The 26,530-nt window shown below is 51.4% G+C and overlaps 9 protein-coding genes across 9 annotated transcripts; 3 read left to right on the top strand and 6 right to left on the bottom strand.

Moving 5' to 3' along the window:
* Nucleotides 1-361: 361 nt before the first annotated feature.
* Nucleotides 362-1,549, bottom strand: COL26b_013048 (uncharacterized protein; the record flags this gene model as incomplete). Its single annotated transcript, XM_053185675.1, has 4 exons — nt 362-543; nt 588-667; nt 760-1,247; nt 1,310-1,549. 4 exons carry the CDS (start codon nt 1,547-1,549, stop codon nt 362-364), a joined length of 990 nt encoding a protein of 329 aa, XP_053030382.1.
* Nucleotides 1,550-3,377: 1,828 nt separating this feature from the next.
* Nucleotides 3,378-4,489, top strand: COL26b_013047 (uncharacterized protein; the record flags this gene model as incomplete). The annotated part of the gene is made up of 4 exons (XM_053185674.1): nt 3,378-3,839; nt 3,886-3,999; nt 4,057-4,365; nt 4,418-4,489. The coding sequence occupies 4 exons, from the start codon at nt 3,378-3,380 to the stop codon at nt 4,487-4,489; spliced, it is 957 nt and encodes a 318-aa protein (XP_053030381.1).
* Nucleotides 4,490-5,785: 1,296 nt separating this feature from the next.
* COL26b_013046 (uncharacterized protein) lies at nt 5,786-8,231 on the top strand (the record flags this gene model as incomplete). Its single annotated transcript, XM_053185673.1, has 8 exons — nt 5,786-5,889; nt 6,005-6,173; nt 6,239-6,670; nt 6,727-6,820; nt 6,880-6,959; nt 7,012-7,111; nt 7,160-7,222; nt 7,288-8,231. 8 exons carry the CDS (start codon nt 5,786-5,788, stop codon nt 8,229-8,231), a joined length of 1,986 nt encoding a protein of 661 aa, XP_053030380.1.
* Nucleotides 8,232-8,358: 127 nt separating this feature from the next.
* COL26b_013045 (uncharacterized protein) lies at nt 8,359-8,607 on the bottom strand (the record flags this gene model as incomplete). The annotated part of the gene is made up of 2 exons (XM_053185672.1): nt 8,359-8,543; nt 8,577-8,607. The coding sequence occupies 2 exons, from the start codon at nt 8,605-8,607 to the stop codon at nt 8,359-8,361; spliced, it is 216 nt and encodes a 71-aa protein (XP_053030379.1).
* A 126-nt stretch (nt 8,608-8,733) lies between these two features.
* COL26b_013044 (Type I Iterative PKS) lies at nt 8,734-16,770 on the bottom strand (the record flags this gene model as incomplete). Its single annotated transcript, XM_053185671.1, has 4 exons — nt 8,734-9,903; nt 9,958-16,304; nt 16,359-16,503; nt 16,558-16,770. 4 exons carry the CDS (start codon nt 16,768-16,770, stop codon nt 8,734-8,736), a joined length of 7,875 nt encoding a protein of 2,624 aa, XP_053030378.1.
* A 1,143-nt stretch (nt 16,771-17,913) lies between these two features.
* Nucleotides 17,914-18,744, bottom strand: COL26b_013043 (uncharacterized protein; the record flags this gene model as incomplete). Its single annotated transcript, XM_053185670.1, has 3 exons — nt 17,914-18,132; nt 18,339-18,569; nt 18,649-18,744. The coding sequence occupies 3 exons, from the start codon at nt 18,742-18,744 to the stop codon at nt 17,914-17,916; spliced, it is 546 nt and encodes a 181-aa protein (XP_053030377.1).
* A 1,367-nt stretch (nt 18,745-20,111) lies between these two features.
* Nucleotides 20,112-21,582, top strand: COL26b_013042 (uncharacterized protein; the record flags this gene model as incomplete). The annotated part of the gene is made up of 3 exons (XM_053185669.1): nt 20,112-20,786; nt 20,842-21,352; nt 21,500-21,582. The coding sequence occupies 3 exons, from the start codon at nt 20,112-20,114 to the stop codon at nt 21,580-21,582; spliced, it is 1,269 nt and encodes a 422-aa protein (XP_053030376.1).
* Nucleotides 21,583-21,846: 264 nt separating this feature from the next.
* On the bottom strand, nt 21,847-23,022 carry COL26b_013041 (uncharacterized protein; the record flags this gene model as incomplete). The annotated part of the gene is made up of 1 exon (XM_053185668.1): nt 21,847-23,022. One exon carries the CDS (start codon nt 23,020-23,022, stop codon nt 21,847-21,849), a length of 1,176 nt encoding a protein of 391 aa, XP_053030375.1.
* Nucleotides 23,023-23,827: 805 nt separating this feature from the next.
* Nucleotides 23,828-24,739, bottom strand: COL26b_013040 (uncharacterized protein; the record flags this gene model as incomplete). Its single annotated transcript, XM_053185667.1, has 3 exons — nt 23,828-24,158; nt 24,215-24,649; nt 24,699-24,739. 3 exons carry the CDS (start codon nt 24,737-24,739, stop codon nt 23,828-23,830), a joined length of 807 nt encoding a protein of 268 aa, XP_053030374.1.
* Nucleotides 24,740-26,530: the final 1,791 nt, after the last annotated feature.

Here is a 26,530-nt window from a genome sequence, read left to right as displayed (position 1 = left end):
ATTACACGAGGCAGGCATCTCTCTCTTCACGCTGCCACAACCCATTACACCGAGAAATTCAGTAACAGACAATGTGCCATGCCGCAGATGTTATAAGCCACGACTAGACCAAAACCTCTACGACGGGTGCAAACGCTTGGCCGGCTATGGGTAGTCAGAACCCATCTCTGAAGCTCATGTAGCCCAGGGCATTGAGACTTTCCTATGTCGCCTCTGCTTTCGCTGCTGAGGTACACACATGACATTGCCATTTTCATCGAGAGCATCCAGCGACAGCATTTAGATAGGGCATGACGAGATTGACATTTGCCAAAGGTATTAAGATTACATGTACTCTCATGGTTCTAATAAACCTGATGATTTATTCCTTGTCGAAAGGCTTTCTGGCCGCTTTCTCAATCTTGATCTCAATCGTCTTGGTGATACCGGATGGTAGAGGAGCTTCAGCGAGACCCCGCTCGTTGATGTCCTCCACAAAGATGGTTTCGCCAACATTTTCGGACGTAAACAAGGATGAACGACTTGTTCCCGACTCCCTCCGAACTGGTGACTTGCCTGTATGGCCTCCACTCCACGTTGTCACATACGTTGCGCTTCCACGCGGTAATTGTTCGTGCTGTGTATGCCGTCTGGCGGCAAGTTGGAAAGACGAGTTGTCATGCGCACTCTGCTCAAATACGAGCCTTGAGGCAAGGATATCAATACTTGAATATTGTCAGCTTCCACAAGTGTGGCCATAATCGCAGAATGAAGACTCACAAGATAATGACAGGAAACATGCATTCCAAAGTGTAAACAAAGCGGTCGATCTGACTTGCTACAGTCTCGGCCTTCTGGATTGAAGGCTGGAAGAAGTATGCGACAGCCCGCGTTATTCCGATCAACGCTAGCACCGCCAGGCGAATTTCGGTGCTTCGCATAAGGTGCTGGAAGAGGGTCGGCACCATCGAAGCTCCCAAGGACAGACTCTTCGCCTCCGCGAACTTGCGCAACAGAAAGTACGCGCCAACGCACTCTAGGAGTGCCATGGAGGTGAAGTAGCCCACGTGCAGCCCGTTGATGGTTGTTCTTAGCTGCGACTCGCCGTTGACCAAGATCTTCACCCGAGCAGTGAGAATGAGGATTCTGAGGACGAAGATGGCGACCATCATGAACCAGAACAGAGACATAAACACAACGCGGTCCCGATTCCTTAACACCTTGGTAAGAATGGCATAGCTGTAAAACGAGATACCGGCCTCTTGGACCTATCAAGGATCAGCATCGATGAACACAATTGTTTCATTACACAAAAAGAATGGTCCTACACTACCATCCACAACAAGTCCGCAAAAGCAGACGATATCGCCGTGTTCAGGATAGGGTAATCTGCATAGAAGCTGTAGTAGCAGAGGCCATTTGCCGTGGCGCCAGCCGCCGATACGATGATGGGGATAAGCGAGACCGGGGAGAAGGCGGTGATGCCCGCGATCATGAACCCGAAGAGCACGTTTGCCAAGCCGATTGTGCTGAGGATCGCCCAACTGGTCTCAAAGTAAACGACCGCCATTCTGCCTCCTGAAGCGCCCGCATAAGTTGCATCGAAGTCAAAGCTTTACATGAACTTCAGTTTCCCCACAACTGTCTTATACAATTCGGGGCGACCGACAGCGGGCGTAAAGGGGACGAGCTGTCTCGCTCGCATGAGGATTCGCAGCCACGATTGCATTGCAGAAACTTAGACCGTTACGCAGACCTGTTCAGGAGTCTTGTCTTGCGCTCCAATAGACCGCGCGAGAGCCCGCACCATGAATTTGTGGCTGGGTGCTAGAGTCGAGGCGCGCCAATGAGTGGCAGAGAGAAGCTCTACCGGAGTGTGGGGGAGAAACCTGGGGAAAAAACGGTCATGCCGATCGTTTCAATACAGCTGTGCCTCTCTCATGTTGTGATTAGCTCCACTACGTGATTGGATATGTCGTGGTATTACAGCTGTAGTGGGGTTGCAGTGTCAACTCGTGCCGGTGGGATGGGAAATTTCCCCGCATGGTTTTTCAAGCGAGAACCTCAGACTCGCCGTAATCGTCAGAGTCTGACATCCACACGGGGAATAACATCCTCAGGAGCCCAAGCTTATGCATGACAGGTCACAGGACAAGCGGTCGCAGCACCTCTAGCGGTCTAGATTGGGAACGTTGGAGACGATCTCTGCCTGGAACCGGCAACTGACAGTGGAGCTGCCCTGGGTAATGTCCAGCGGCTGGATGTACGAGCCAACTGATCAGGCGACTGATGAGGTTTTCACAGTGATAGAGGAGAGGCGTAAAGTCCCTTCAGGGAACAGATCACAGATCTGGTCAGTTTTCCGGACTTGGCTGCCTAGGAAGGAAAATCAGATCGGGCATTAGAACACCAACGTGGCGTTGCTTGCGAACGTTCAGCTCAGTCTGCCCTCCCAATCCATATCTTCCGGCATAAGATTGCCGGGTAATATCAAAACCTGTCTTGGGTGACACTGTCACTTCAGATAGGATATGATAGCATGCAAGCTGTGGCTTCTAGAAGGAGGGGAAGCTTCTGAAACCGTCCGAAGTTGACCTGCATGATGCATCATGGCCACATGTTTCCCACATGGCAAGTGACGGCAGCATTGAGTGCCCGCAGATCCTTCAGTCGGTGTGAGGGCATCATCCATGTTGGGGATGGTGTGCCCTAATCGATGCCTTCGCATCAGCCACGCCAGTGGCTTTTCTCTTATAACAGTCTCCACGCAAGCCCAGGTTATGATTATGAATGAGATCAAGCTATGTGTTCATCCCAAGGGTGAAACTTATTTTTATTCCAAGCGTTTGCTATTTACAGCCTTCTTTAGTTGACGTTTTTTTCTTTGGATGTAGGCCACGATGCTGCTCTTCGCAAAGCCTATGCCTCCCAAAGTGCCAAAGAGGAGGACGCGAACAGGCATGTTATCTCCATTCTATTTCAGACTTACCTTTACTTGTCGCTAACGAATCTCAATCTGTAGGCTGCGCCTCATGGTATGCTACTTTTCCGCCGCAGTGGAACCCCCCGTTGACATTGTCTCAAGTAAAGACGCAAGAAAGAAGTGCTGCGAGAGACGACCGCAGTGCACACGATGCGAAGAAAGAGGTCTGGACTGTGTCTATCTCCCAGTCAAGCGGCGCCGGTCTAGAGCCGACGGGATTACTTCCCAACCGCGTCAAAAGGCCCGGGTACTGAGCCGTGAGCCAAAGACCGGGGCAGAGTACTCCTGGGGACAGCTCTCTGAAGAACCCTGCGTCGAATCCTCCGAAGTAGCCCTTTCCACTTCCAGTGTGTCATCATGCGACACACCTGATTGGGGTAGTTCGTCTTGCCAATTTGATCTTTCTGAAGAACAAATGAACTCAAGGTTGTTCGAGCAGTTTGGAAGCATGGATGAACCAGGCTCCTGCTCAGACTTCACGCAGGAACTGATCACTACCTCCGCAACATCCCAGCCAGGCCTCACTTCCATGCTCGAGCTGCCCTATTCCTCGTTCTTTAATCTCACCGATGACACCCAAGATCGGAAACTGATTCATCACTTTTGCACTGTTCTATCACATCTCATTGTTTTCACGGAGGAGCCGGACAACTCATTCCAAGAGCTCATTCTCCCACTTGCTTCCGAGAACTCCCCTGTCTTGCACGCCATGTGTGCTTTTTCCAAGGGACACCTTGAGTATATGGGTGTGCAGGACTCCAAGCATTCATCCAACTTCCGCGTTCTGGCAGCGGAGGGCGTCTTCAGTCTCGTGCAACAGAATTGCCGCTACGAGGAGGTACTGGCAGCGACCATGTTGCTCGTCTATTACGAATCGGTAAGTTTCATGCCCTTCTTGTCGGAACTTTACTGATCGAACACAGCTCACCCTCACTGGGTCCTCAAATATGGTACTTGAGCACCTTCGGAGTGCATTTGTTGTCCTCAGCTCCATGCCCAAGTCGGCAAAGAGCCAGAGCGTCAAGTTCCTCGAAAAGGTTGGTCTCAATACTGCGAAAACTACCGATACAATTCGATTACTAATCGTAATCTAGGCATTTCAATTTTACGACGTCATTGCGGCCTTGTCACTCGCTGCCAGCCCAGTATCGGCCACGCCTGACTCAGACCACGAGTATCCCCTGGGTTTGCCATCTCCGAAGTTGACTCGGACAACCTTTGGAGACCCTCTTCTAGGCATGACTGGAGATCTCTGGCCTATTCTGTATCGGCTCAGCTCTCTCAAAGCCCTGAAGGGCGACTTGGAATCCGCCGTAACCGCAGACCAACAATCCAAGGTCTCAGTGCTACGCACGGAGTACGAAGCAACATCCAGAGCAATTGAGAACGCCTTGCAGGAGTGGGTACCACCAATACTGCCAAAGAACATCACCACGCCGTTTGAGACACAGGCAGGCGCACAAGATTCTCTACAGGCGATGGTCCACAACTCGCTCGCCTATCGCCATAGTGCACTGGTTTACTTGAACCGTTCTATCTACGGATACCCAGTCAACCATCCGGCTGTCCAAACGAACTGCTATCTAGCACTCAAGAGCTGTGTAGCAGTGATCTCCTCTGGCGGACCGGTGAATGCCCTTCTCTGGCCGCTGTTTGTGGCTGCTTGCGAGGCCATCACGGACCACGACCGTGGCCTTGCCAGATATGCCTTCATGGAAATTGAGAGAAGGCAAGGCATGATAAACATTGAGAGAGCTCGCGCCATCGTCCTTCATCAATGGGCCTCAGTGAGCATGGACAACGTGAATGACACCTGTAGTGGGCGGGTAGACACTTGGAGGGAAATCGCAGGAGGGATGGGGTTCACCATCATATTCGGCTAAAAGCGCATCACCTATTCTAGACCTATCTTACTACGTAATATCTAATCGTATTCATCAGAAATAACCGGTAAATCGTTCTCTTCGTAGACTTGTCATTGGGTGGAACCCACGGCACAGACCCCTACTGTTTCTTCGATGATCCACCCAGGCGGGTGTCAATCGGCTAGACGATCGGCAGATCACACGCGGAAGAAGAGCCCTCGGCGGATGCTAGAAAAGCTGGAGTCAAATTGATCAATAATCATAGCTCTTCGCGGTTCAAATGCGCTGCCTAGTCTGTTGTGTGCTGAGCTATCATGTCTCAGGAAGACGTCATCTTATTTGCCCTTCTGAATCAACCTTCGCTGCTCAGGCATTTGACTTCATTCACAGATGATCCACATCATGAATTGACCAATCATATCATGATCCTGTGATAGCTGCATTCAGCAAAAGCTGCCCCAGCAAGTTGAGCCTATTATCGCGATAGGAATGGAACATCTACTAACATGTTTCGCCGATTTTTTGAGGAAGCTGTCATGTTGCCATGAAGTGGTTCACGAAATGCGAAATTTGAATCGCGGTGGAAATCATCAGCGCTGGCGAGCATCATTCGCTCTTAGAGGGCCGAAGCGGCTGGGGTCTCATCTACCGAGTGTTAATCTTGGAACGAAAGTCTGGCCTTCAATAACAATGTGAAATGTGAACAAGACATCAACAAGCCACACACAGATACTAGTCAACCCTAGGAAATGATTGGATCCCCCTTGAAGACTACTCTGAAATAGCTCGCAAAATATTGTCTCACAGCGGGCGCTCGGCATTGACAACGGCGATCATGTCATTCCTTCTAAACAATCAGACGTTCTTGCCCTGACATAAATGGACGGCAGTCCTTACATTACATGCAATGCATGCTTAGATCGTGTCAAAAAAACCCGGTCAACTCGCTAATCGCAACATGACCGATCCAGCCACTGAGTACCACCCATGGGTCTCCGAGATCCAACTCGAAGTTCCCCAACTAGGCCCCAAGCTTGAGCCATGCGCCCACAAAACGAGCAAGTATGCGAACAAGAAAAGATTGGTGATTTGCTGTGATGGAACTTGGAATAACTCGTGAGCATTCGTATCACCGTAGAAGCCAAGAAAGAATGCGCTGATGGAAGGGCTTCTACAGCAACCAGAAAGGCAACATCTCCACCAATGTTGCCCGGCTATCGGCTGCGGTCGCCCACAAGTGCTGCACCGGCATGCCCCAGATTGTGTTCTACCACCGCGGCGCAGGCACCGAGGAGTCCAAGGTCGCACAAGCCTTGGGCGGAGTGTTAGGGAAGGGAATTATTCAGGTGAGTTCACCTGCGTTACAATGCTCGTCTTTGGGCCGGATAATCATAACAAACTCGCCTCCTAGGATGTTGCCGATGTGTACCGTTTCATTTGCGACAACTACAACCCAGGGGATGAGCTCGTCATCGTAGGTTTCTCCAGAGGCGCCTTCACCGCGCGATCTGTCTCGGGCATGGTCTGCAACATCGGTCTCCTCAATCGTGTCGGACTCGCCAACTTTGGTGACATCTTCCATGACTACCAGAACTTTCCAAACTGGAGGCCTGGTACCAAGTTCAATATCGAAGACCACCTTGCTGGCTTTACCCTCACCAATTACGAACGACTGGAAAGATTCCGGACCAAAGATAACAGGAAAGATCATGCCACATTACAGAAGGAACTCGACGAGGACAAGCAGAAGTTCTTCGACAGAATTACAAAGTGCAAGAAGCAGGACGTCGATGGCATGGACTTGATTACCATGGCCCAGAAGTATCGCGATTTCTTGGAGAAGGTTAGCAAGAGGACTTCTATCCCATATGATGATGATACTGACATGTTGATCTGTAGCATCAAATGATTCTTTGCGAGAGAACGTTGCAAGAGAGAGATGGGAAGACAGACTGGTACTTTGCACCAGTTGTTGTCACCATTCAGGCTGTCGGTCAGTATCCACGAAGGGACAAAGGTTCTGGAATCTAGCTAACATGTAGGTATGAACAGGGGTCTGGGATACGGTCGGCAGCCTCGGCTGGCCTAAGATGCCTTGGGAGAAGATTCGCACCGATAGAAGCGCCGATGAAGTAAGCAATCTTCCGTAATATTGTATTAGGCATCTGAGTTAACAGTCTTTAGCTTCGATTCGCCAGTCTGGATGTTCACCCCAACGTCGAGCACGCATTCCACGCCTTAGCCCTCGATGAATGGCGCACTGCCTTTTCCCCCACTCTTTGGGGTAAGAGGGGCAACACCACCACCCATCTTCGTCAAGTATGGTTTCCAGGAAGCCACAGTAACGTCGGCGGGGGTTTTGAGGATCAACAGATCGCGACCATTGCGCTTGCATGTATGTATTTCTTCGCCTTCCCTTGACGAAGCAGTCAGCAAGTGATTAACACCCATTTCTTGCAGGGATGGCGGATCAACTCGCCTCAGTTGGAGTTGAGTTTTCTACCCCAGAGATGAAGCGAATTTTCTACACCCTCGATCCATCTGTCGAGGCCCGAGAATGGGGCAAGGGTCGCATCTCCAGCCCTTCGGCGACTACCACAATCCCCGACAAAGCTTACAACGCTCTTTGGTACCCTTGGCAGACCGTCACGGGTGGGAATACTGTGGCTGGCACGCGCACGCCTGGGTCCTACATGGAGGATGGCAGAAAAGACGTCATTCAAGAACCCAACGAACTCATCCACCCATCTGTACGCATTCGCTATCTCTACGATGGTCTTGGATTGGACGACAATGGCGACTGGGAATGTTCTGCTTTGACCAAGAATGGGTACAAATTGCAGAAGAGCAGCGTCCCTCTCCAAGTCGAGGACCCTCACCACAAGGACTTCATTGCGTCGACGTACGAGACGCTCAGTGGGACTGTCGCATCAGTTCACGGAGGAATGCCGATCGACCCCAATACCGATCATAAACTGGTCCTCCACCAGCTTCCTTTTGAGTCTGATCTCTACCAATTGGAGGAAGCGAAGAATAACTGGGTATGGGAGAAGGAAGGCAAGATTCTCCCAGAAGAGCGCATTGGAATGTGGGAGAGGCTCTTCATTGAAGTCAACCACAACCTTCTCTACAGACAAAAAGAGACACAGAGACTAAAGGAAGAGCGGGAGGCAGCTGAGCCCAAGAGCAATGGCTGGTTTTCTGGCATCCAGTCTTGGGCTGGGGATAAGGTCAACACTGCGCGCAGCGCTGCTGGTAGTGCTCTCACCAACACCGTGGGCAGGCTGCTCCCTAGCTCTGGGAAGCTGAAGCCTGCGGATTATCACCCGGACTTTGGGTATCACGACTTTGTTTCTTGGCAGAAAGGGGACGCAACAAAGACTACCAGGAAGATTAGAACCTAGAGCTATTGAACGGGAAATTTACTCTTCGCCCGTATACCTCTAGCTGCTAGGCATGTAATTGGGTAGAGCACTGTCCAGCGATTATTATTCCTCTTTCATCTCTCTACTACTATTAATTGCATATTCACTATTCTCTCCTTTGATGTTTCTTATTATACTCAATGAGGTCATTGTCGTTCTCATCATCATCCTCGTTGTCATCCTCGTTGTCATCCTCGCTGTCGTCCTCGTTGTCGTCCTCGTCGTCGTCCTCGTCGTCGTCCTCGTCTCTGCCGTTATCACAGTAATCACTAGTCGCGTGAAAGTCGAAAACTTTTATTGAGATGGAGTGGAAATGATGCGCACTGGCATCTGGGCAAGATTCGAATTCTGTCATTAGAAGAATACAGGCTCCCGGAGTTGCAACTGAAACGAAAATACGAAACGAGTACCATCAGAGTCTAAGGTAGCTATATACAAATTCAGTCAGTTATGTACATTTCGACCCGTCTAATACCCCGACTCAATTCTCTCCATTATTAATTCTGACCAATGTGCTTCTCGCAGCCACAAAGGTGCCCAGTGATCTGATAGTCGAGTCGCCAACCATGTCAAACACGGCTACCTCAGCGCCCATCTCCTTCGACAACCAAGTCCTCAACTCCACGGCGACCAAGGAATCAACACCATACGCGTGTAGGGGCTGCGATGAATCAATAGTGGCAGCGTCAATTCCCAAGGCTCTGGAGAGCTTCTGGATGATGGCCTTGGTAATGACGTTCTCAGCAGCCTCAAGGGTCTCGGCACCAGCTAGCAACATGCTGTAGTTTACAGAGTCCTTGCTCTCCTCGGTGTTGCCACCCATCGTGCGAATCTGGTGGATATGCTTGAACAAAGGCTCGTGCATCCAGCCAGGGAACTCAATACCCTTGGACCGGAGGGTCTCGGGGATCTCGAAGCCCAGTGAGATCTGGGATCGAACGAGAGGAGCAACTGAGTTGGCCGGGTTACAGATCTCGTCCAAAAGAGCATGATACTCTTCTTCTCTCAGAGCAGCATAGCCCTGGGCACGGAGGTGGCCCATGACGTCGATCTTCTCGGCGGCATAACCGACTGACAGGATGATGCCGAGATCGAGGACAGTAGCTTTGAGGCCATGGCTGACGCGGTAGCGGGCAAGGGCATCCTGGTATGCATTGCCGACACAGTAGTTGGCCTGGCCGCCCTTTCCAACGATACCGGAGCCAGAGGAAAGGAGGATGAAGAAGTCCATGTCCTTTGGCAAGACCTCGTGGAGGTTCCAAGATGCATGCACCTTGGGTCGAACGGCAGTATCGTAGTCCTCCAAGGTCATGTTCGCAAAAACGGCGTCCTTGAGAACCATTGAGCCCTGAATGCATCCCTTGATCGGAGGCATGTCTTTCTGGCAGTCCTCAAGAACGCGCTCGAGGGTCTGTCTGCTGGTCACATCGCAAGGTGGAGCGGCGACTCGGACTCCCTGAGCCTCAAGCTCAGCAATGAGCTTCTGACCTGATTCACGAACGGGGCCGAAACGGGAGAGCAGGATGAGATTCTTGGCCCCACGCCGTACCATCCAACTGGCCATGCTGCGTCCAAGACCACCCAGACCACCGGAAATAACATAAGACGCGTTGGGATCGAAGTGGTAAGTTGGCTTCTGGCTCGGCATAATCTGTTTACTGAGTTAGCGTCAATCCAAGGCGCGCAGTTGTCCGTCTACACGTACCATAACTTTATCGTCATCGTGCGGTTCAATCACGATCTTGCCGGAATGGGCACCGCTTTGCATGTATCGGAACGCTTCCTCAACACGTGACAGAGGATAGGTCGTGACGGGGCGCAGCTCGCTGATCTTGCCCTCAGCGACGAGCTGCATGATAGCCCTGAGAACCCTGTTGAAAGAATCCTCGTGGTTCTCGCCAAAGTAGCTGACATCCAAGAACTCGAAGCGGACGTTGTTCTTGAACTTCTCCATATTCAGACGAGCAGACGAGTAAATGTCGACTTTCCCGATTTCAACAAAGCGACCGAAAGGAGCAATGACATCCCAGGAGGCACGAAGAGCTGCGCCAGAGAGAGCATTGACAACGACGTCCACGCCTCTGCCCTTGGTCATGCGCTTAATACCCTGCGCAAATGTCAAGTCGCGACTGGAAAAGATGTGGTCTCGTGGGATGCCATATTCCTTCTCGAGAAGCTCGCACTTATCGAGGGATCCCACAGTAGCGTAGACTTCGGCGCCGCGAAGGTGGGCAAGCTGAATGCAGGCCTGGCCAACACCGCCGGCTGCCGCATGAATGAGGACGGTCTCTGCAGGCTGAACGTTTGCGATGTCATACAACACGCAGTAGGCGGTGACGAAAACGACGGGCAGGGTGGCGGCATTGATGAAGGAGAGGTTATCGGGAAGCTTGGCGAGGGCCTTGTAAGGAGTCCTGGCGTAGGTCTTGACCGAACCTCTCAGCATGCCTGCGACTCTGTCGCCAGGCTTGAGAGGAGAGTCCTTGCCAGCCCTAGTGACGATACCAGAAGCCTCGATACCAATCTGGTTGCCAATCACCTGACCGAGCGAGACCATGATGTCGAGGAAGTTGAGACCACTCGCCATGACCTTGAACTCGACTTGATCATCCGCGAGAGGTTGCTCGTATAGCGGATCGTCAATGAAATGCAGCGTGTCAAGAAGACCGGGCGAGCCGACGACCATCTTCAGAGCTCTGCTGGGATCGGAGCCGAACTCTGCTTCAACAGGTCTGGGCTTGTTCGTCTTGGCGTTGATGGCCTTGTCCATGTAAGTTGCCTCCACCAGACGGGGGATGTGGATAGTTCCATCAACCACTGCGAACTGATTGTCCACAACTGACTCATCTCCAGAAAGGAAAATGGCATCAAAGAGCTGAGTGGTGTACTTGGAGATGCCCTCAACGTCTCTCCCATTCTCAAGCGACAAGGTGACGAACTTCAGCTTGGGATTTTCCGCTCTGACGGTCCTTGAGAAGCCAGTCACTAGCTCCGCGGTCGGAGTCTTGCATGATGGGCCACCACCAGAAGCTAACCACAGGAGACCACTGGCAGATGTCACCATCTTCTTCAGGCCATCGAACTGCTCAGGCGCCATGTCCAACAAGAATGGATGTGCCTGCAGATCACCCAGGAAGATGCAGACCTTGTGAGCGAAGTCGTCCGCCTGAAGGTCGAGGAGCGAGCAGATGCGGCTTTCAACACCCAGCCGAGCAAGGGTTCTGTCAAGGTTTGCAGCAACAGAGTCAGAGATTCCTGAGGATGAAGAAGTCACAAGGATGACCTCTGGACGAGCTCGAGGCTTGGCGTCTCCGGTGGATGCAGTGGCGACCATGAGGGAACTGACGTGGTTGTTGGGGTCATGGTAGTCTGTGAAAGACAAATCCACACCAGTGAACCCGGTCCGCTTCATGTGTTCAGACCAGTCCGGCACGCTGAGAAGGGGACTCCATTTGCGGTAGTTCTCCTCAGACAGCCACCAACCGGGCAGCAAACCGAAGCCAAAACCGGTTTGCATGAGGGTGTTATTGGTGATCTCGTACAGAAGAAGCTGAGCACCGGGCTTCATCAACTTACGGACGTGCTTTAGAGTGATATCGAGGCTCTGCGTGGCATGGAAGACGTTCGCAGCAACGACGAGGTCGTACTTGCCAAGCTCAAATCCCTGGGCAACAGGGTCGTTCTCGATGTTGAGCGTCTTGAAATTCATGCGGTCGACGGCGTAGTGGAACACTTCTCTGGCTTTCTCAAAGAATGAAGGGGAGATGTCGGTGAAATCGTAGCTAGCGAAGCGGATGCCGCTGGCGTTGGGGTCCTTGTAGTGAGTGAGGGTCTCCAGCATCGGATGCGTCATGCCACCGGTGCCAGCACCAATCTCGAGAATCTTCATGCCAGGCTCCTTAGTGGCCAAAGTATCCACATAGGCTGAGAGCTTCTGGTAGCTGATGGCAGCACCGGTTGCGGCGCGATAGACATTTTCCGCGCGCTTCTCGGCGAAGAGAACCTGGAGAGAATCAAGCTTTCCTGCCAGAACATCCGGCATCGCCCGACCCACCGCGACGACAAGGGTGGCCTCTGGAGACTTGCCATCCATCTTGTCCTCCAGCTCCTTGAGATAAGTGTCATCTTCCGCGATAGTATCCATGTCGGGGTCTAGATGGAAGTTCTTGCCATCCGCGTAGCGTTCAAACTGCCAGCGCATCCAGTCGACGTACTTCTGGTGGTGAGGCTTCATCTCCTTCTCCATTTCAGGAGTGACAGTCTTCATGTATCTCTTCATGTACAAGAAGCACAATGTCTCCAGGTTCTTGATCAGCTCAGATGGGTCGAAGCTGAGAAGCTCCTCGTCAGCAAGGAAAGTGCGGGTGGCGATCTCCTGGTTCACGAAGCTGACGTCAGGCTTCCAGTCAATGTTGAAGCAGAGATGGCGGCCGGAGTCAGAACCATTGTTGGAAGAGTTTTGAGCGATCGCGGTAGATACAAAACCCTCAGCGACAACCAAAGGCTCTCCAGTGGCTGCATCGATGGAAGTGAAGGTCGCCTCAGCCTGGCGAAGACCAAGGAACTTGGCGTGGGCGTGGACCCTGTGCGGGCTTTGGAGTTTGGCGCCGTCTGCAGAAAGCCAGAGCTCCTTGAACGAAGTGGGGATCATCACCTCTCCCATCTCCTTACCACCCATGGTCATGGCGACGACAACGCTTTGGATGACACCATCGAGAGTAGTGGGGTGGATGTGATGAGGCTGAATGTGACCGTAGGCCATCTTGCTCTTGATATCCGGAGGCGTGACTGTGGCAACTGAGTTGCGCTGGGCATCGATGCGAACGTCGGACAGATTCTGGAAGGTAGGTCCGAAGTCGAAGCCGACAGTCTGCAGGATTTCATAAAGCTGCTTCATCTGGACTTCCTCTGTGCATGATGTCTCAGCATCTCGGACCGTCTCCACGCAACGCTCGGCGAAAAGACGATCCTCGAGGCCGTTGTCGACCGGCGTATACGGAACTTCGTACTCCGTCTGGATGAGACCACGGCAGTGTTCAACCCAACCATCGTTCTCATAACTGCGAAGTTCGAACTCGCTCCAGTTGGATGCGGCCAAGGCCGTGCTGTCGACGTACGGGCGCATATGGAAGTGAGTCTCAACACCATCAGAGTTGAGTGGCACGCGCAATGCCATGTGCAGAGAGACTTCCTTGAATCTGAAGCCCTTGATCTTTCTCTCTGGCGCTGCAAGCTGAAGGCTAGCCTCAATCGCCATCACTAGCATACCAGCAGCAGGGTACAAGGTCGCGCCGGTGACACGATGGTCCTTGACCCACGGGTTCTCGTTGACCCTGATCCAGTTTCTCCAGATGGCGTTGGACTTGTCCCAATCAGGCACAGGAGCGCCCAAGAGTTCATGACGAGCATGCTGACGGAAGCGGTAGCCCTTGCTCAGACGACTCTCGGCCCAGAAGGTCTTGGTGTGGTTGAAGGGATAGCTGGGAAGATCTACCAGAAGCTTAGGCTGAGCATCGCTGGCTGAATTGAAATCAATGTCATGGCCCTTGCAGAATAGCCAACCGATAGTCTGGAGAAGGGTGGTTGTGGCGGACTGCTTGCGTACGAGTACTGACTCATAAGCCACAGAAGAGGTGTTGGAGAGCTGAGCCAAAATTTCTCTGACAGGACCCTTCAGTGCCGCATGGGGACCAATCTCCACAAGCTCGGTAATGGGTGTGCCCTTGTACTTGGCTCCGAGTTTCTTGGTCTTCTGATTGGAGTCATTGACCAGAGCAGACAGAGCCTGGGAGAAGAGCACCGGGGAGAGCAGGTTCTTAACCCAGTATCCAGGGCTTCTAAGGGCGCTGATGTCGATAGCCTTGCCCTCAAGGGAGGAGTAGAAGGTTGGGTGAGCCGATTTATTGAGATAAGCCCCAGCCTTCATCTTGCCAATTACACGGTTGTACTCGGCAGCGATGGGCTCCATGAGTGGGGAGTGGTAGGCGTTCTGAACAGTGAGCTTGCGGGCGAAGACACTATTCTCGTCAAGCTTCTCCTTGAGAGCATCGATGAGTCCGACGCTACCGCTAACAGTGACATTCTTGGGACTGTTGACACAAGCCACAACTAAAACTTGAGTCTTGGATTGCTCAATCTCAGCAATGTAGCTCTCTGCCTCAGCTTGGCCCAAGCCGACCGACATCATGCCGCCAGTGTGAGAAACCTCACCACGGGACAGTTGTGAAGAGAGAGCGCCTCGGTGAAAAGCAAGTCTCAGCGCGGTTGACTTGGAGATGGCCCTAACAGCGTACGCTGCAGCAATCTCTCCGGAGGAGTGACCAACAACTGAACCGGCAGAGACACCGTAGCTCGTCAGCAGGTCAACCAAGGCAATCTGCAGGGCAGTGCAAAGAGGTTGACTGAATTCAGCGTCATTGACGCGGGAAGACTTCTCGTCTTTCATGAGCTCCTCGGTCAAGGTCCACTCACACCCAATCTCATGGAGGTAGTCTGACGCAGAATCCAGGCTCTCCTTGAAAGAAGGGACTTCGAGGAGTTCACGTCCCATGGCGTACCACTGAGCACCCTGTCCAGTGAAAATAAAGGCAAGCTTGGGCTTGGTGCCGGCCTTGATAGCTGTCAGCTTGCCGCCAAGCTTCTCGATGAGAGCATCGATGCTAGGTGCGACGATGTTGGCTCTATGGGCGAGTTGAGATCTCCGAGACGATAAAGTGAAGCTGAGATCCTCGAGGTACTTGGCCTCATCATCGATCTGATCCTTCTTAGAGGATAGGTACTGCTGGTGGGTCTCCGCAAGGCGGTCAATACCGCTCTCATCTGCAGAGGAGAGTACGAAAATTCTGTCTGCAGCGTTCGGGTCAAGACCTCCGTTTGTCTTGGTGGCACCGGTACTGTGGCCGTTGGTAGCTCCTGACTCTTCGGTCTTTACGCCGTTATGTCCGTTCGCGCCAGGGGTCTCGCCGTTCGAGTGGCCATTCGCCTCGATTGGCTCGGAGATCTCAACCTTGGGAGCACCCAAAAGCTTCTTGTTCGGAAGCTCGGCAGTGCAATGTTGACCCTTCAAGCCATGATCCTTGAGGTAGTTGAAAGCATCGTCCATGATGACGTGGGCATTGGATCCGCCGTAACCAAAGGAGTTGATCGAAGCCCGTCGGAGACCATCAGTCGGCCACAGGGTGTTTTCTGTGGGGAACTTGAGATGCCACTCAGGAAGGATCTTGGGGTTTGCCTTCTCGAACCAAATATTGGGAGGGATCACTCCTGTCTCAAGGACTTGGACAGCCTTGATGAGACCGGCAATGCCAGCAGCGCCCTCAAGATGACCAATGTTGGACTTAACGGCACCAACAATGAGAGGCTCCTCAGGAGAGCGATACTTGCTGAACACTTGGGCAATGGCGCTGGCTTCAATAGGGTCTCCCACAGGGGTTCCGGTACCGTGAGCCTCGAAGAACCGTGTCACACTCGGGTCAAGCCCAGCCTGGCGATAGGCTGTCTCGACAGCGTCAACCTGAGCCTGCTTGGTGGGTTGAGTGATTCCAGGTGACTTTCCATCTTGGTTGGCAACAGTGCTGCGAATGACAGCACGGATGGTGTCTTGGTCGCGGACTGCATCAGAGAGACGCTTCAAGAGGAGGATACCGAAACCCTCGCCTCTAGAGTATCCGTTGGCGCGGTGATCGAAGCTGTAACACTTTGAGTCTGGCGAAAGGAAGCCAAGACTAGTGAGGGGAATACAGGTGTCCGGGTTGTAGAAGAGATTGGCTCCGCCAACGATGGCCATAGAAGACTCTCCCATCTTCAAACTGTTACAGGCCAAGTGACAAGCCATCAAACTGCTCGAGCAAGCAGTATCAAGAGTCATGCTGGCACCGTGAAAGTCGTAAAACCAACTAAGACGGTTGGACAGCATGGCAGTACCAGTACCAGTTGCCAGGTATCTAAGATCGAGCTCGGGGTCACGCGTAATGACTCCATCGTACTCGCGTGTGAAGCACCCAATGTAGACAGAGGTATTGGAACCAACAGCTTTCTCCATGGGAATACCAGCTGACATGCCATTAGCATTTGATACATACTCCAATGCTGATCACGAAAGCTTACCATTTTCCAGAGCGCGGTAAACACATTCCAGCAGCCCTCGCTGCTGGGGATCCATGCACGCCGCTTCCGCAGGCGGAATAGAGAAGAAGGGGGCATCAAAAGCTGCAAGATCACCCTTGATATGGTGTCCCTTACGAATATTGATCTAGGAATATCATTAGTGGTTGTGATAAATCGGGGAACACCAGGGATCACTTACAGCACCAGCCCTTTCGGGATCTGGATGATAGAAAGCATCAATGTTGTATCGTTCTTTGCCGATATCACTCAGGGCAGAACGACCCTCAAGCAAAAGCTTCTGGAACCCCTCGGGAGTCGAGGCATCACCAGGAAACTTGAGATCAATACCAATAATGGCAATGTCTTCGTCGTAGATGCTAGATGCACTATTGTGGGTGGTTGTGGCAGGCATGGTGATAGATGAGTTGATGGTAATCTTATTGAATAAAAGGAGAAGTGTCCAGGATATCCCTCACTCGGTTGAACGAATCAAGGCTTGCTGAATGATGGAGTGATCAAAGGTGAGTATGACTTGGATTGACCACATAAACTTTCTCGTGGTGAGATTGGCCTTATATCAAATTCGTCAGTTTGATATCAGTGTGCAAGCTGAAGCGAGACGAAACCATGGTATTGCTACTACGGTAGAGTTTCCCGGAATGGCCTCATCTCAGCGGCTATACGATGACATGGCGGCGTGCCGACTGATTCATCTGCCTGTTCACTTGTCAATCTATGGCCTGCCGGTCCCATCCATCGGGTGAGGCTGAGTGACAACTATCAACCCCGTTTGTGACTTCTCCGGCATGGGGGGTCAATTTCAGGATTGGAAACAAGCATTTCGAGGTATGAATCACATCCATACCGTGCCACCATGAGAGATATCTCACCATGGAAGTAACCTATCGCCTGAATAGGTATCATCGTAAAGGAGATCCAGCTGAGATCCTTCCGTGAGAATATGGACACTAAGCAGGGTTGACCAAAGGATCATGACAACCTGAAGTTATCTTGCATCAAGACTGACAGGCTGATCAAATCTAACCTGTCTAGTAAATAGCTTCAACGGGGTGTTGATCCACCGCGCAACGTCGCTATTTGTGTCTCTCATACAAGGTGTAAGCACGGCAACTTTGCCGGGGAATGGTGGCGGCGATGTTATCAGCCCGTACGCGGGAGGATTCCATCATGTAATTATGGAGGCGGGCATGGTCTAGGCAGAAGCCGTTTGAGCGGCACGATGGCCCGATTCAAGTGACTAGTTTAGTGTCGTTAGTGCCAAGGCTAGTCAGTGTCTGGAACCGGCCTTCTCAGCCCTAACTATTCTCTCCATTTTAGATGTCTGCAGGCATGGACGCCTAGCAGGGGATTGAATAAGTGGAGGTGGCTTGCAGTAAAAATGGTAGGTTTGAATCTACAAAGGTTTATGTCATTTGATATGCTGGGACTCCATTGAACAATATACGGTGGCAATTCATATCCATGGATGTGGCTTAAGACATGATTAATAACATTAAGTTGTTATCAGTGGCGCAATTACGCCGTTCTGCACTATTTAGGCTAATTCATAATCGAAGACCAGGCGGGCCGTCTCCCGTTTGCCTTCCTTCGTCACAACAATCTTACGAACATAACGTCTGATACCGTCAATCTCTTCGAACCCCCACGTTTGCTCTTGAGTCCATGCGTGGTCAAGATTTTCAACCTTGATCATGATGACAGGGTCTTGACTGTGCTCCTTCTGAAGCCCAGCTGTGAGGAATTTATCCTTGATCTGCCCCACTCAATTAGCTCAACGCAACACAGCCGGTGAACATATGTGACCATTACCACGCAATACTGTGTTCCCTTGGATCCTTCCATACGATCTCCAATGAAGTTACGCCAGCATGCAAGGGACTTATCCGCAGGGTTCACAGAATATGGGTTGGAATTTTGGATGTTGCAGGGCTAGTGAGGTGGGGGAGGGGCAATGCTTACATCGGACAGTGCCGACCATCCATTCTGGACCCTGAGACGACCAAAGTTGGCATCGGTACGCTCAACGACGTCCCAGTTGAGCAAACGACGCTCCTTGGCTTTGTGGATTCCCCCTCCAATGACGTTCTCGGCCTCGATCACGTCGACGCCATTTTCAGTGGGGCAGGCCTTGATGTTGATGACAATCGGTACGGCACCCATTGCCTTACGGATGGCCCAATTGATGCCTTGCTGTTTGTTTTGCAAAATCAGTAGCCCGCATCACGGAAGGAGAAAACGTGTTCGTGTCAGAGTCTGTCTAGGTACTAACAATAGCAAGAAGCGGATCAGAACTGTCTGAAAGCTGCTTATTGGTTTTGAACTTGCCAGTCAAGTTGTGCAGCGTGCAGGTCGATGGAGCAGCCATTTTGCTGGTTCAAGGTTGTAACAACAAGTGGAGACAAAATGATGAGCACTGGATTAGGTGACCAAGAAGTTCGGAACTTTATCCCGTGTGGTATCCATCTCCTGAGTTTACCATTTTAATATACTTCGGAAGAATCAGCTTGCCCATTACTGCCTGGTGATGGTGAGAGTTGATAGGCAGATTTGGAACTAGCCAGGATACAACTGCAAGGAGTCCTTCAGATGTCGCTAGTGATGACAGGACTGTTGGCTTCACGAGTTTCCCATGCGCCGTGTTCACGGATTGCATCCACACCAACCTGGCGGGTCGTGGATGGAGCCCTGGTTTGTTTACAATCACCCTCCGTGTCAAAATTGCGAAGCGAACGCCCCTCTCCGCAATAAGACGCACCCCTCTCAATCCTAGCACATCCCGACCCACTCTTCGCGAGGTTTTATCCATTTCAGGAAAGGTGCGTCTCAGAAAAAGCGCGTCAGAAATAAGCGCGAAATAAGATGCAACATGAAGAGATAATCAAGATCATCCTGATAGAACGATATTTCGAAACAACACAACTGGGGCGGTGAGATTCCTGCTTGCTAGTGGGCCACGATCAACCGACATCGAGCCGTGGACGGGAATAGAATCATTCGGTCAATATCCTGTTGCCTTGCCTGAGATAGCTTCGAAGGCTATGACATACTGACAGATGTCAACCTTCCCGTCTCCTACACGCTAGATGTCTCACCAGGGCTGTGCCGTGTTCTTCCGTGACACCATATCGGATGTTTCCTATGGTTCATGGCCAGTGGACCACAATCTTTTAGTAACATGGCTGATATGTTAGTAGTGAAGCGAACGCACATCACGCCTTTGGTACATTCACAGTCGAAATATTTCGCGTCGAATGTTGATTCAAAACTCACTGGGCACGATTTGGCAATTATATCGTTTGATCTTGTGCTACGATCAAATAGTATCGCAAAAGAGTGCGGGTTTGCCGTTCTAGACATCCACTCATCATGGCATCCATTCTGGTTATTATTGGTCTACTATTTTGTGGCCTTCTGCTTCTCTATCGAAGGGCGTTACCCAGGCCATACAGTGGCATCCCATACAATAAAGAATCTGCGCAGAGAATCCTTGGGGATCTTCCAGGACTTCTTTCCCACTTCAAGAAAACCAAAGAAATCGCAAGCTTCTCGTTTCAGCAATGTCGCAACCTGAATTCGCCCATCGTCCAGATCTTCTTGCGTCCATTTTCGCGCCCGTTCATCTTCATCGACGATCCCCAGGAGACTGAAGACATACTGCTCCGTCGAACTCGAGAGTTCGATCGGGCTCCATCGACCATTGCGTTTTTCGAGCCTTTGGTCCCTGAGGCGAGTATGGTCAAGCTCTCAAACCCGGCGTTCAAGGAACAGAGGCGATTGTGGCAGGATGTCATGTCGCCTCAATTTCTCCGAAAGGTCGTCGCTCCAAATGTGCATCGCTGCGCGTCTGAGTTAGTCGAACTTTGGAGTCGGAAATGTGCCCTTGCAAGCGAGCACCCTTTCAAGGCTTTGGATGATCTGGAGTTGGCAGCGTTTGACTCCATCTGGATCGCTATGCTGGGAACTCGACTCACTGGCCTCCGCGACGAGATGAAGGCGCTCGAAAATGAACGTTCTGCATCAGGCTCTGACAAAGACGAGCCTATTGAGTTTCCCAAGGCGCCTCGGTCAATCATGTACCATGCAATCGAGTACGTCAACGGCACTATTGAGCGAATTATGAGATCTCCATTCCCAGCCAAGCACCACTGGTGGATTCGACAGTCAAAGCAATACAAATACTACAGCAGCTTTAAGGATAAGGAGATTGATAGGCTGATTGTGAGGGCCCGTCTACGCTTCGAGAAGCTCACTAGTCAGGGCGACATAGTTATTGAGGACGAAGGAGACACTTGCGCCATGGACCTAGTCCTTCGGCGTGAGGCGATCGCATTTGCCAAGACAGGGCAACGCTCCCCAGCATCCAGTGACACGGCAATGCGCGATGAACTTGCGATGTTGCTGGTAGCGGTAAGTGACACAACGTGCCTGTCAAATTTGATCTCATGCTAAACATTCGCATCAGGGCCACGAAACAACCGCCATCACACTTGGTTGGGGCTTAAGATCACTGGCTGATAACCAAGGGAAGCAATCAAAGCTCAGAAGAAGCCTTCAAGATGCCTTCTCACCTGTGCCTGTAGGATCTGTGCCATCCGCCTCTGACATTCTATCCACCTCAATTCCCTATCTTGATGGCACATTGGAAGAAATTCTACGTTTCGCCAACACCGTGCCTCTACTAGCTCGTTCTGCCATAATCGACACTACCATATTGGGTTATCACGTGCCGAAAGGATCCCACATCATGTGCAATGCTCAGTTCATGAACGAGCCCATATATATACCAGATGCTGCCCGCAGCGAGTCCAGTCGGGCAGCTTGGGAACGCCGCAAAGGACATGCTTTTGCCACGACGGATATAAAGCGTTTCATGCCAGAGAGATGGATCAAGAAAGACGAAAATGGCGTGGAGGAATTTGACTCTGCAGCATTGACGAGAATGCAATTCTCTCTGGGACCGCGAGGCTGCTTTGGTACGTCGAAGAAACATGCATTCTATCAGACATCATTTGCTGACTATTACTTCCAGGCAGAAAACTAGCGATGCAACAATTACGCATATTTCTCGTCCTTCTTGTGTTGAACTTTGAGTTTCTCCCTGTTCCTGATATGCTAAACAGCCCGTGGGGCCATCAGAAGATCTTACGCCCTCCTCAACAATGCTATGTCCGACTTCGGAGAGTTTGATGTAGTTTTCACATAGAATATGTAGTAGCCATGACTTTGAGAACCAGTCAGAAGGATATTTGTGTCGCCTCCCAGTCTTTTCTAGGCAGAGTTATTAGTGTTCAAATTCAAATAACTTTAACTAGTAGGGATTATATGCTCAGGAAAGGTGCCAATGATGATAATGATAATAGTGATAACAACAACGACAACGACGATGTCAGAAGCACAAAAGTTAGACTTTTAACAGGACTGAGGTGATTGAGTAATAATTCCAATCTGACTTTGCTTGAAAACAGACTCATGGGAATGGATCATACTCTGCCAACCCCTGACACACCCCGTCTAACTCTACCCCATCGATGCGCTGAACCGCCTTCTCGCCTGCTCCAAAACGAAGTACAAACCCTCCATTAGTCTCGTTGACAACCTGCGGCTCCCAACCAAATTTCTTCTGCGGTCCATGATACGGATCCTCAGCAAACGCCATGACATAATCCTGCATTGCCCTGCTAACTTCAACCTGGAAATCCGTCGTTGGCGCGATGTGATCCAACAGGTCATACGTCCCAAACAACAAAGGCGTCTCGCTGTTGTGATATGCGCCCAGCCAACTGTACACATTCAAATTGGGAAACTCAGCAGCATATTGAAACCTGAAGACGGGGGCTTCGGACGTGCTCAGACGGTTGCGAGCAACAGTGGCATTGAAAGCCGAGCACACCCACGCGACGTCCATGGCCGTGACCGGCGCCTGCCAAGGGCCTTCGGTCAGGTTATCCTTTGGCCATGGAGTGAGCGATGAGAACTCGTTGGCCGTCATGGAGATGAGGGACGGGCGAAGAGCGATTTTCCCCGCCGCAGCGCGCTCATCGTAGTCGCGGAAGATAATGCGATCATCGGGGATCAAGCCGAAAGATAGAACTGGCGTTTCACCTCGATCACCGTACTGTCCTATGAAGTTTATGATCTGCGGGAAAGATACGCGGCGCATGCAGTCAAGTTCCGCGGCGCCGTCGTCGTCCTCGCAGTTGGGGCCGCAAGGAGACTCGCAGCCCAGATGCTGTGCTACGAAGGTGAAATTAGAGTGCGATGGGTCCTCCAAGAGGCCCGAAGAATAGGATCCAGTCATGACTCCCGACTCCATATAGTATGATTGAGCAATTGGATCGTCATGGTAAGCGTAGGCGTGGATGTCCGCGCTGATGGAACCTGCCGACCGGCCCCAGTTCATGATACGATTCGGATCGCCGCCAAATGCCGCGATGTTGCTTTCCACCCATTCGAGAGCGGATCTTTGGTCGAGAATTCCGAGATTTTGCTCCCCTTCAGCCACCCCACGCGCGTTAGGGAAGCCAAAGATGCTGACGCGGTAGTTTATTGTGACGATGATTGCTGACTGCGACCGCTCGACCCAGGACGTAGGGATCTGCCAGGGAAGTTCAATGCCACCCATCACGAAGCCGCCGCCTGTCATAAAAAAGAGAACAGGGAACCCCTCTTTAGGTGGCGGGCTCGTGGGTGCCCAGATCGCGAGGTACAGGCAGTCTTCAGATGTTGCTTCGCCTACCAGACCCGACGTATCGTTCTGGGCTCCATTGTAAATCAAGTTGCCCTTTGTTAGAGGTAGGTTCCACATAGATTCGATGGCCGTCACGAACTGTGGACATGAAGGCGGAAACTTCGTCGCATATTGGTGTTTGGTTGAGGGCTGAAGCTTCTCAGGAGCTTGCCAGCGCCGCGACCCGACAGGAGGTTCTGCGAAAGGAATCGATCGCCATTGGCGAGTATTGGGCGAATCCGTGTCAATCAGTCCTGTGAAGATCCCGGTGGAGGTCTGCACACTAAGACTGTCAGAGTGCGACACATTGCGGGCTGCTGAGCGGACACCGGTCGCCAGTGCTAGGAGCGATAAAATGCTAAGATTCATGATGAAGAAGCACAATGTGCTGCGTCCACAAAATCTAGAGCAGAGCGCTTCGGCTGTAAATACATCATCTTCTTATCGGCTTATGCCTTGGCTTCCCCGCGCAGCCCCGTTAAACTGACCTCTTTCTAGAAGGTGGCATTACAACATTATGCGGTCAGCATTCCTTTGAAGACGGAAAACGAAGTCTCGGAGACGGAACGCATGATATCACCGGTCCGCGATAGCAAGTCACAAAACTCAACTCATCCCATTGGCCAATGCATTCTCTACCTTTCGCATAGTAAGCACTCTCTACAACTATTTTGCGAGGTTCGACATGAGCCTGCATATAATTATGTCACATGTCCGATCATCAAGCATTCCTCTGCTCCTCTGATGACCCTCTCCCGGCTAGCTCATACGAGTCAATAGAGCTGCCCTGGGCTTCTTTGGAGGTCGCGCCTTTGACGGTGACTGGGTTGCGACTAAACAAGAACAATGCTGCCAACAGAGCTAATCCACTGAAGCCAGTCAGTATCTGGAATTGTCGCTTGTACCCAGTCGCAAACGCGAGTCGCACTGCAGCGGCTCGCTCCGGGTCCAAGTCGTTGATCGATGACAGGGATTCGGCGATTTGGCCGAGCTCGCCAGGCTTGATGAGTCCTGCAAGCCCCGCCCTCAAGTCATTTGAAAGCACTGCAGAGCTTTGGGACAGGTCAGCAAACTTGCTTCTAAAACTTCTTGTTTGGGCAAAGCTTACCAAATTGCTAGTGCAATAGTCCCGCCAAGGACGCGAATCTGAGTCAGAGCTCCCATCACGATTCCAGCGTTCTCTTTGCTGACAATAAGCTGCCCTAGAGTCAGGACTGTGCTGAGCGTCAATCCGAAGCCAATTCCCATGACGGCCTCGAAGCCATATTGTGAGGCAGAAATGTGGTCGCCCGTGAGCGGAATGCTAATTGAAAGACCGACTCCGATAAGCTGGATGACAGACCCAATGAGGATGAGGTATGCGGGGGGTACGTTGTAGTTTGATGTCAACACTCCAGAGATTGCTGTGGCAAATGGCGAGGTGAGCAACAGTGGAAGGACAGATAAACTTGACTGCACTGGGTTGAGGCCATAGACGGCTTGGGCTCTTTGTGGAATGATGAAGAGAATGGTGACGAAGGGGAAGCCGATGAAGAAAGTCGTGCTGGCTGCAGTCAGCTTCGCAGGGACGCATCGATGAGAAATTAACTCACAACATCATGCTGGCCAACTGGCGATCCTTCAGAAGACCCATGATGAAGATGGGCTCCTGAGGCATATTCTTCTTCCGCTCTAGACGAATCTCCCAGACTATAAAAACAATCCATAGAATGCCTGAAAAGATGAAAGTCGACGATATAGCCGAGCTATCCCAAGCGTAACGTGTACCACCTGACTCAAGAGCGAAGACCAGAAGCACAGAAGCGCCCAGCAGTGAGCCAGCTCCGACGAAGTCAACACGTCGAGTTGTTCCCCGAGAGAACTTGCCTTTCATTCTAGTTCTGAAGTCCGTGGTACGTTCCGACTTGCTTGCTGGCAAGAATATCGCAACTAGGAGGATGGCCACAAAGCCAGGGGGTCCACTTCAAGGACGAATTAGCACTCAACTTTACTTTGCGCCTTTGCTTCCGGGGGGATAATGGATTACGCACTTCAGCAAAAATACCCATCTCCATGATGTGCTGCTAGAAATGGCACCGCCAACAAGAGGACCAGTGATACTAGCGAGGGCGAAGACGGAGGAGATAATGCCGATGTATTTTCCATACTCTGTCTTGGGAACGAGTGCTGGCGCAATGACTAGGACCATTGAGTAGATGCCTGAACCGCCTATTCCTTGGAATGCACGCAGAATAATCCTGCACATAGTCAGTGACTGAAAACTCTTCCATAGAATGGAAACTTGCACACAATTGCTCCATGGTACTTGCAGATCCACAGCCAATTGAGAATACCGTGAACATTGTCAAAGCGAAGATGAACATTGTTTTCGACCCGAAGATACTGGCCAACTTTGCATAAATTACCAGGAAACCTAGAATGCAGCAGTCAGCGACGCGCTTCCAGTCCCCCAAGATATCGTACCAGTATACGTGAGGAAATATGCCGTCACGACCCAATTTCGAAGCTCGAACCCGCTTAGTGAATCTGATATTGCAATCAAAGATGTGCTAACAATTGTCGTCTCCAAAGTAGACAAAAATAGAGAAATCCAGATTCTATGATTCCATCAGCAATAATAACTACATGGTGCAGAAGTTGAAATTGACGAACCCTGCTGTGAGCATGTATAATTTCCATCCACTCATGAACTCGTTCTGCTCTGTAGGCTGCTCTTCTGCCCGTGTGGGAGTCAATGGGACATCGTTGATCGTGTTGTCCGCGGAGCCCGCTGGCGGATCATAAACAGTCTCATTTTGTGCCTGGTTTGCTGCTGGATCGTATGCTGTGTCGCGATGCCTTTCGGTCACGGATGCCTTTTCCACGACAGAATCAGACATCCTTGACTCCGTCATGTAAGGTCCAGCTTGATACACTGGATTTTTGTTCAGGAAAGGGACTCGATACAAGTCGTGTAACGGATCGTGGGTGATTGGAGGAAGCTGGGGATATTCAGGATACCCCGAATAACGTGCGGTGCGGAGGGGAGGGAGCGACACCGGCCGCCAGTGCCCTCCTGATTGAGACATGGCAGAAAGGCTCGGCCAATTGCCCCGTATCGAGAGTGCAGTCGTCTAAAGGGGGTTATGCACGCTGACTGGAGCAAGTCGACAAACGAAAATCACCCCGTCTATGCTGAGGTCCCTTGCAGCTCGCTTGGTCTAGATGACATGGGTATTGCTGATGCGACGCTGATACACGACACACGAAGAATGATGACGGGACAATGAAACAAGGACGAAAGCCCTCACACCGCGCTCATCCGCGCGCTTCTCGTTCGACTTGTGATATGTATTCAGTAACTCCTCCATTTTAGAAAGTTGCTATACGTGTCTGTTTCCATAAACAGCTTGGGAGACAGGCACCGGATTGAGCTTCGAGCCTG

Source organism: Colletotrichum chrysophilum (assembly GCF_026319265.1).
Source record: "Colletotrichum chrysophilum strain AFK26 chromosome Unknown scaffold_202, whole genome shotgun sequence".
NCBI classification, from domain to species: domain Eukaryota; kingdom Fungi; phylum Ascomycota; class Sordariomycetes; order Glomerellales; family Glomerellaceae; genus Colletotrichum; species Colletotrichum chrysophilum.
The sequence above is the reverse complement of the archived record's forward strand: the minus strand, read 5'-3'. Positions and strand labels throughout refer to the sequence as shown.